Raw genomic sequence first — 9,402 nt, forward strand, 5'->3', positions numbered from 1 at the left:
CCTGAAACACTTCAGGCTGCGAAAGGAGGTTTGTCCATCCGGATACCCTGGCCGGGCATCGGGCAACCACTGAACCTTCGGCCACCTGCTTCTGCGGCCAGACCGCAGCCCCAGGCACATTCCAGCCCAGCGTGGCGGAGCATCCCCACGCCGTGTGTCACCGCCCTCAGGTGCCGCTCTGCCAGAGGCAGCGTCTCCTCTCAATGCATCTCATTGTGCCACTATGTTGATTCTGCTGTGGCATTTCAGCTCCTCCCAAGTTCGGTTCATCTATGTGATGTTTGGAGAAAGGCACGATTAACCCTTTGTGTACTGCAGCATCGCCCTTTGCTTCTCCTGATTATGCGTTCTTTCATTGTTAGATCCTGTTAGGCATAGAAATGGTTAATCCCTCTGACTCCACACCACGAAAGCCATGTTTGTGGGCATCATTTACAGCGGGAGGAATGTTTGGAACACGTCTCGTCAGTTATCCATCATGCAGGGATGAATGCAGAGAGAGCCCCTGATGTCCACCCATTGCCCAGACTACACCAGCACGAAAAGGGAGTTTATTCCAATAACTGGTGGGGAGTCAAATCATCCTCCCATTCTCTAGCATTGGGCATAAGGGCAAATATCAGAACAGTCTTTCGTGTTTGCCTCTGAGAAACACAGATTTCAAAAACATTACAATGGGGTTTGAGCCAAACGCCACGCTTGGATATGACACAACCTCTACGACGAAGAGCAGTTTGACTGATACCAATGGGTATCTGTATCCCACAATTTGGTATGACTCAGCCAACACTACCTTATTCGCCGTCACCAAGGCTACTTCTGCCATCACCAGTCCGGTCCCGGTGCCGCTGCAGTATGTCCTGGTCCCCAGCCTGTTCCTCGGAGTCTGCTTTCTTCTTGGAATCATTGGGAATGGTTTGGTCATCTACACAATCCTGTTCCAGATTGGACAGCGCTCCTTTACAGTGGTGCTCTTGCTGAACATGGCAGCAGCTGACTTTATCGCCTTGGTCACACTGCCCATGTGGATCCATTCGCTGTGTGACCAGTGGATCTACGGGCTACTCTTCTGTAAGTTCTTGACCTATGTCATCTACCTCTCCATGTATGCCAGTGTCTTCATCATGCTGATCAGTGTCCACCGCTTCCTAGCTGTGCTGTTCCCATTTGTGCTCCTCCGCTGGCAGAAGAGGACTATAATTCATGGGGTCATATTGGCGACGTGGGCGATAGCACTGGTGTTTGCATCTCCTGTTTTTGTGTTCCGTTCAACAGTGGAGAGAAATGGCACAGTTCAGTGCTCAGGCAGGATCTACAGCTCTGTGCAACAAAAACTTGCAATCCTGCTGCTGGAGACCCTGGTGGGTTTTGTCCTTCCTTTCTGTGTGCTCTCAGTGTCCTATATCAGCATCCTGAAAAGGATCCAGCATTTGAGATCCAGAAAGAAGATCAAGACAGAGAAACTCATTGCAAGTGTGGTCATCTCGTTCTTCGTCTGCTGGTTTCCATACCATATCTTTAATCTGCTGCAGGTCTCCTCTTTGCTGATGGAACCATCCAATCCAGAGGCAGCTGTTGCTGTGGATAAAGTTGTCAAAGCAGGGAATAATATTCCTGGAACCTTTGCGTTTATCAGCAGCTGCCTGAACCCCATCCTGTATGCCTTTGCTGCACAAAGTTTCCGTGGGGGACTAAAGGGAACCAACTTTGCAAAACTTTTTGGCCAAATGACTGATGACATGCTGGAAAAGAAATCCACTAAACACTGCCGCGTCTCTGATGGCTCTCAGTCTCTGCAGTTCTCTTAGACTATACGTGTTACTGATTGTGTTTTTTTGGTGAAATGTGGCATGTGTTGTTGCTCTTCTGTTGACGCATATGTCCCTTTGCAACTGATATACAGGTTTTAATAATAAGTGGAGTGATGCAGCTTCAAGTTGGGCCCTAATTCCAAGACAAGACTTGGGAGAACGTCGTAGCCTATCAACGGTGAACACTATTTTCACCAGTTTGTAGGCTGTCCTTATTTAGTAAGAGGTTACAGAACTAATTGCTAAACTATTGCAACAGTGTTTCTCAAATTGTGAGTCATAACCGTTGTCCTGGTCATGAAAGTCCAAGCAATAAATAAAAATGCTTTTAGATTCTGTACTTATCCTGTCAGATTTGCTGTGCTTCAAAGACAGAGGTTAAATATCAGGCTGTCTTCTGACAAATTGCTGCTTCAACATGAGGAATTGTGTTTCTAGACTCCTCTTACTTTACAGCTAGGGAAAGAAAAGTAAAGTGAATTATGTGACAACCTTGCTGGAGTAGTGATTGTAAAAAGGAAAGTGGTAGGCTGTCATGTTTTTTCAGTAATACAGCAAAATGTAAATACTTATAAATGACCTGTACACATTAATCAGTTAAGAAATTAAATGCGAGAAACATATTTTTTGTAATCCTGAAGTGTGATGGAAACAAAGATCTTATAGGATCAAAATCAAGACACTTTATTTGGTGGTGCACACGTGATACATATTCACTGAAACTCGATTTCCACACATTATGTTTTGTGTGCAATATAGTTGTATCAGTAAAACTGTATATCTGTGCAAATTTAACAGCCATTTCAATGGGTAATGTGCTGTCGTTATTGAGAACACAAAACGTTAAAAAAAATCACCCATCTCATCTATATTAAGGCTAAGTGGGTTACAAAAGTTTGTTGTCTAAAAATAGAGGTAGTTCTTAACAGTTTGAGAAGCACTGTATTAGAATACTGTCCTTGAAATTCCATATGCCAATCAAATCACAGACCTAAACATTGTCTTTTCTTTTTCCTTTACATCTCACAGTAATGAAATGTTTACATTTTGTTGAGAGGTGTGCCTCTTAAAAAAGCTGGGATTGCTTTCTCCTGCTGTGAAGGTACCAAGGATTGGGGGCGCGGGAGAGGGGGCAGAAATAAAGTGCACAAATGGGTGGAAACGAATGAGATGTACTAGAATGTGCAGAGTAGGAGGGGCTGAGACTGTGGGGCGAAGTCATATTATTATGGTCAGCAGGAAGGGCAATTTTAAAGGTGTTCGGGAGAAGAGATGGTTAAGAAGATAGGGAGTACTGCTATGCAAAAGACATTAGGGCATTGCTAGCATTCGTTGGTAGTGTGGCATGCCCCGTTGGTATTGGGGACAGGATGACACAGTGTCAAATCAAAACCCAGGTTGTATCTGCTTTCACTAAATCTGGCTGCTGGTAGTTGCAGTGGCTATAGGGTTGTCACTGACACATATGGGTTCTTCCTATCTGGGCCCAGGTGCCTAGTACACTCTGGGCCACTGGAGCCTTCTTCATCTGTGGCACCAACTGATGACTTTTTATAACGCATCGCCAATTCTGCTCTGTGGGTTGAAAATACAACTACGTTAAGCCGAAGCTTGATTTCATTCAGATAACTGGTCTTGGTGAGTTTAACTGGACAGTGGTGTACAGTGTTCGGGTGGGCACTGGGTGAATGCTCATAATTAACTGGACTGAGTGTTTACTGTCTGATCGCTCAAGCTACAAAAGAATATTTTTCTTGCACGGTTGATGATTTTGCTTTGGTTATTTTGTTCCATGCCTTAGAATATGTAACATTTTTCGAATTTCACGGAATAAAGTTTCTCTCGGATGTATTAAGACAAGCGTGCCCTTCTTTAGGCTTCAATAACTCGAACTCTATGAGTATTTTTTCTTCCATTCAGTTGGCCCAAATTCAGATTTTTGCTGTGTGTGTGTCAGACATGTTCGGTGCTGTATTGCACTTTTAAAGCCTACCCACATACAACCTCAGTTTATAATATGTTATTTCTTTCAGTAGTGCATAAAATCCTGTGGTTTTCGCATATAGCAAAATTACTTATGAAACATGCTATATGCCATTAGATGCAATTTCATCACTTTTGTGGCTTTATAATTGCTTCCCTCTACCATCTTTACTGATTTCCTGCTACTAAATGATTCTTACTTTTTTTCTGGGATGCCAAATGCCACTGGTTCTTGTTTTAGGTGTGTTTCTACATGCGTGCCCTATTCTTGATGGGCGTTTTGGAAGTTACCTGGAATTAATTCAGGGGTTGAGGCTCGTTTCTAGGACGGTGCATGAGTATTATCTGTTTTTCAGGGAGTCGGGCGATTTACGTTTGGTAGGTGAGACATGTTTCGTCAGTAGTGTATAATTCTTATCAGGTGTTTTGGGAAGCCAGGCGACATCGATTCTGGACATTAAGCATTTACCCATGAGGAAACATAATTCTTGATAGGTTTTTAGGGAGCGAGGATTGGGGTTTTTAGCACTATTTCTTTAAATATGCACAAATTGTATTTTCTGGGGAGCCAATCGACAACGTTAAGGACTTTCCTGTGGTGGATTGGGGGTACTTGATTGGTTAATTATTGGTTTGTATTGAGCATTTACGTTTCTATTATTCTTCCATCAAGTGACTATTTTTGACAAACCAATTAATGTGAAATCTGCCTTTTTATTCTGGCACAGTTTGTGGTGGGTAGTCATATGAGATTGGCCTGGAAGATGGATTTTAGTATTTGTGGGAACATCATTGAAGAAATAATTGCCAGAACTGGAAAAAGCTATTGGAAAAAGCTATGACTTAATTCAGTGGAAATATTTACTGTCACCAAAGTAAAAAAGATTTTATTCACCACTATCTGTGAAAAATATGTAATTCCAACTAAAAAGCATGATTCTTTTCTGTTGAAAGGCTAAAACATTAAAACGAATTTCTGTTATTCAGATTAGTGTATCATACGCTAATATTGCAAACAAGAGGTGTAGATTTGCTTAGCAGGGAAATAAAGGAGTGTAAATATTTTTTTAATTATCTCGATATTTTGATGGAAAAGCTACATTTTCAAGAATACCACTGAAATTTCAACAGATTGGAAGTTGACAATACTGTACCTGCTTGACATTTTGTGTCAGTGTCTATGCTTGATATAAGTTATGGATCAAAAGAGTTGTTCAACGGATGGACCTTCATGTTAACAGATGAACATTATCAAGTTTTTCGAAGATGCGCTTTTCCTTTAGAACCTGATTAGTTGCCCATTTGCCAGAGTTTCTGACCTTGGAACGTGAAGGCCAGTGTTTTGATGTTGCTCATGCACCTGATCAACAATGTCACGTTATGCTTATCTCTTTATCTCCATGTGCCTCAAATTGAAAATGTGTGTAAGATGTTGTCTGGTACTGTCACAAATCCATGTTCCCACCTACCACCCATTTCACCTTGGTCCATGTAAACTGGTTTCAACATGACCCCAGCTCCATTGTGTTTTACAGCACTTTCTCTAATTTGAGATGTTTTTGTCACAATACAAATGTGTCCTAGGGCCCTACTGCTCCTTAAAACTACATATATGAAATAATGGCACTAATATAAATGTAAATGTGATGACCAGACATTGGGGTCCTTTAAGAAAATGTAATTTGAAGACTTTTGCGTAGAACAATAGGAGTATCTACCATGAAGTAGATAAGGTGTGTGTTTGCTCAAGAGGTGTACCGCAGCTGGCAGGCATGCAGTGAGGCAGAGGCGGAAGCTTTGTGGATCAGGTAAATGGCTTTGAAGTTGATCCAAGCATGTGCAGATTGCAAGTGTAAGGAATAGAATGCTGGGTAGTAAAATAAGCCCATTATCAGGCATGTGGTTGAGTTCTCGCTTTCTGGAAGGATTATGATGAGGTTTTTGTAAATTGCATGTACTTTGATGCACTCTTGAAAACCGAGTGTGAGATCAGAAGTGTTTAAAGCCATGTGTTGCATAAATGTAGGCATTTAATAAGTAACAGATGTCAGGCATCTGTGTTTATGAGATTTAGGGCAACGTTTGATTATGATTAAAGACGGGTCCTTAATTAGGCCTATAATTGTTTACTTGGTAAAAGTAGTGTTTTTTTTTTAAACACAGACAAGTTTATGTTTATGCATACCCGGCTCGATGTTGCTTCTTTGCAAGCAGATTAGGATGCGTGCATTTTGTTTTTACCGGGTTTTGCTTTAAGCAGTGGTTAGAGGTCTGACCACAGTGGTGAAGTGTCATTGTTGCTAGGTCGCCCAGTCCACCCACTTTGAACATGAGCTGTGATACATTGTGCTGGGTCAGAAAGTCTCAGAAAGATAATTTTATTTAGCCTTTGGGCATTTTCATATCATAGAGTATGGTGGGAGGTGTACACATTTTCTCTGTGACCCATAAAACTAGGTACTGTCCACAATTCAATGTTGTCATCATCTCTGCCTCGCCTCAACACGTAGATTGCGAAGGAGAGAGTGAGAGACACTGGTTGTGGAACAGGGCACCCAGTGAGAGTTCCCCATTCCTTTCTCCTGTAGCTTAGTGTCGCTTCACTTGGTTGTTGAACAATCGCGGTATGATCTGTGAAAGAAAGGTGTAAGAGTTGTGAGCGTTTATTTTTAAAAAAAAACTCAGTCCCCTGGGAGGCCTTTGCTCTGCTATTAGGACATTCTGCCATGATGGGGCTGAATGATCCAAAAGTTTTAAAGGCCAGTGTAGATTAAAAAGCCTACTGTCCAGTTATAGGCCATCACCTTCAGCTCAGGCGTTAATCATGGTATTGTCTGTTATAACAGACTTTGGCCCTCATTATGACCCTGGCGGTGTTGCACCGCCAGGGCCAACGGGGGCGGGAGCACCGCCGACAGGCCGGCGGTGCTCCCTTGGGCATTCTGACCGCGGCGCTTTGGCCGCGGTCAGAAATGGAAAACCGGCGGTCTCCCGCCGGTTTTCCGTTGCCCATTTGAATCCCCCATGGCGGCGCAGCTCGCTGCGCCGCCATGGGGGATTCTGACACCCCCTACCGCCATCCTGTTCCTGGCGGTTCGCCCGCCAGGAACAGGATGGCGGTAGGGGGTGTCGCGGGGCCCCTGGGGGCCCCGCTAGTATTTCACTGTCTGCATAGCAGACAGTAAAATACGCGACGGGTGCAGTAGCACCCGTCGCACCTTCCCACTCCGCCGGCTCGATTACGAGCCGGCTTCATGGTGGGAAGGTCGTTTTCCCCTGGGCTGGCGGGCGGCCTTTCGGCGGCCGCCCGCCAGCCCAGGGGAAAAGTCAAAATACCCGCTGCGGTCTTGCGACCGCGGTACGGTATTTTGACGGCGGGACTTTGGCGGGCGGCCTCCGCCGCCCGCCAAGGTCCGAATGAGGGCCTTTATGTCATTTATCACTCATTGGCAGTCACCACTAGGTAGTTATAGTTAGGGCCAAGTTCCTATAGAAAATTGTTTTTTTTTGTTCTGTAAATGATTTTGGTGCTGTTTGACGAATCTTCACGGAATTTATCCAAAAAAGTCTCATCTTCCTCAGCTTCTTCTTGGAAAGTTTCAGGATGATCTGTCAAGCGGGGCTGAAAAAAATGGTGGGGTTCTCAAAACCCATTTTTTTCCATGCAATCTTCCATAGGAAAATTAAACAGGTATACAGCAAAAACAGCTAAATGGAATTACGCCAAATTTGACAGAAAGCTAGATCTTGATCCAGAAGGCATTTTTTTGTGATTTAGGGCAAATCCGTTCAGTGTAAATTCTTGTGTGTAAATTCAAATTTAATTTTTGTTTGGTTAATAAAATTAATTAATATAGAAATCAATTAGCATATCTTAAATAGCATAGTACAAGCGTGTCTCCATGGGCCAAATGCACTCATTGTTAAAGTGCTTACTACTGAAATGACCCAATGTACAATTTTCAAAATGCTAAGATAAACCCAAACCATCACAGATCAAGATCCATACTGACATTTAAAAAACATATTCCTAACTAAACCATATACCACATTAGTAAAGTGCTGGTGCTAAATTGGCCCAGTGGACCAAAAAGTGCTAGGATAGACAAAGATACTCAAGAATCCAACAGCTCGTTCCCCATTAAATTAATAAAATCTTACAACTAACCGTTCAGTAGTTTTTGAGAAATTAAGACTCAAAATGAATGTGTATTTGCTGCCGCAGATCTATCAGCTGAAGCGTGTGTTTTGACTGCCTGGCTACAAACTAAAGGAAAAGTTGCAGCTGTCATCTTAGAACTTGAGGGAATGGCCAGAGTTCTTCAAATTAAAATAACAAAAGCTACAATAAGGGGGCAAGGTGGAGGGGGTACTCAGACCCTCACATCCATGTGAGGGGTTCTGGTCCCAAAGGGGCTCAGAAAATAACAAGCATTTGCAATACAGTGGGTCTCACATTTGTTCGACTTATGGCTATTAGCGTTGTAAAGTCCTAACTGGACTTTCCTTGCCACATAAATTGAAAATGAAAAGTAATACTGTTTTACATAAGTGAGCCGATTTAAAGCACCACGGCATGAGCGTGAAGGAGCACACAAAAGGAAACAGAGGTTCGCTCACAGTTAAACGTATCAGCAGTTTGCAATTATATATGTACCAGGGTCGATGTCATGCAACGCGCTATGTAGGAAATAAAATGAAAAAAGTAGTCCAGAAGCTGTGCTGAAAACATGGAGCCTTATATGTTTTCGGTAGTTTACCGGTGCTGTCGAGGAGGGATAAACACCTGAAAAGGCATGATGTATGCATGCCTTTCACAAATGAAACCAAGCTACTTTTAAAAGGCAAGCCCACAATACCAACGAAACTGATGGACGTGACATAGGCGTGGTTAAAAGCTCAGAGAGAGATTACAACAGGGGCCAGAGCGCTTGCGCCCTTGACCCTAAAAAGTGGGATGGGTGCAGGGCATGGTCACAGGCCACAGGCCAGCCCCTTAGGCCCAACCCTATGCCATGCATGGTCAATGGCCAACTTCCTGCCATACACAGCGATGGGTATCTTACTTTACCTTGGAATTGTAATATCATAAATTACATTAAAAAAGCTTTGTAATTCACTGACAAAACACAAATTTGAAGGGCTATTAATTATAGTTAGGTGCAAATGTCAAGTACAACATGACAAAACCACAAAATCACCAGTTGTAGTCATTTTAAGTTACTCTAACCTGTGCCCTGAAGTAACTATAACTTGTGCCCTCGCCATGCACTGCTTGTACCCTTACAGATTGCATCACTCCTGACATGTTTAATGACATTTGAAATTACATTTTTGACATCAGCAATCTGCTCGGTGAGGGCTTGAGTTACAGTTACATTAGGGCACAAGTTATAGTTACTTGAGCCATATAAAAACACACAGACACACCACACCACTCCATGCACACACACTCACACATGCAGCCTCCAATGTACTATACCCTTGCAAGGGCATACATACATTCCAGTGCACTCACACATGCTGTACCCGCTCTTTTATCCAAAATATAGCCCCACATGTACACATAACTGTGCATGCTTTTTTCTGATACACCGTACCTTCTCAG

General features: G+C 43.0%; 1 protein-coding gene across 1 annotated transcript; it reads left to right on the plus strand.

The window, feature by feature from the left end:
• Positions 1 to 464: 464 nt before the first annotated feature.
• On the plus strand, positions 465 to 5,921 carry LOC138268177 (leukotriene B4 receptor 1-like). Its single transcript, XM_069217598.1, has one exon. It carries the CDS (start codon positions 675 to 677, stop codon positions 1,806 to 1,808), a length of 1,134 nt encoding a protein of 377 aa, XP_069073699.1. The 5' UTR covers positions 465 to 674; the 3' UTR covers positions 1,809 to 5,921.
• Positions 5,922 to 9,402: the final 3,481 nt, after the last annotated feature.

Source organism: Pleurodeles waltl, chromosome 12 (genome assembly GCF_031143425.1).
Source record: "Pleurodeles waltl isolate 20211129_DDA chromosome 12, aPleWal1.hap1.20221129, whole genome shotgun sequence".
NCBI lineage: Eukaryota > Metazoa > Chordata > Amphibia > Caudata > Salamandridae > Pleurodeles > Pleurodeles waltl.

Bases quoted from the DNA above. Each gene is read 5' to 3' on its own strand.
- LOC138268177 (XM_069217598.1), top strand. From the start codon at position 675: ATGGGGTTTGAGCCAAACGCCACGCTTGGATATGACACAACCTCTACG.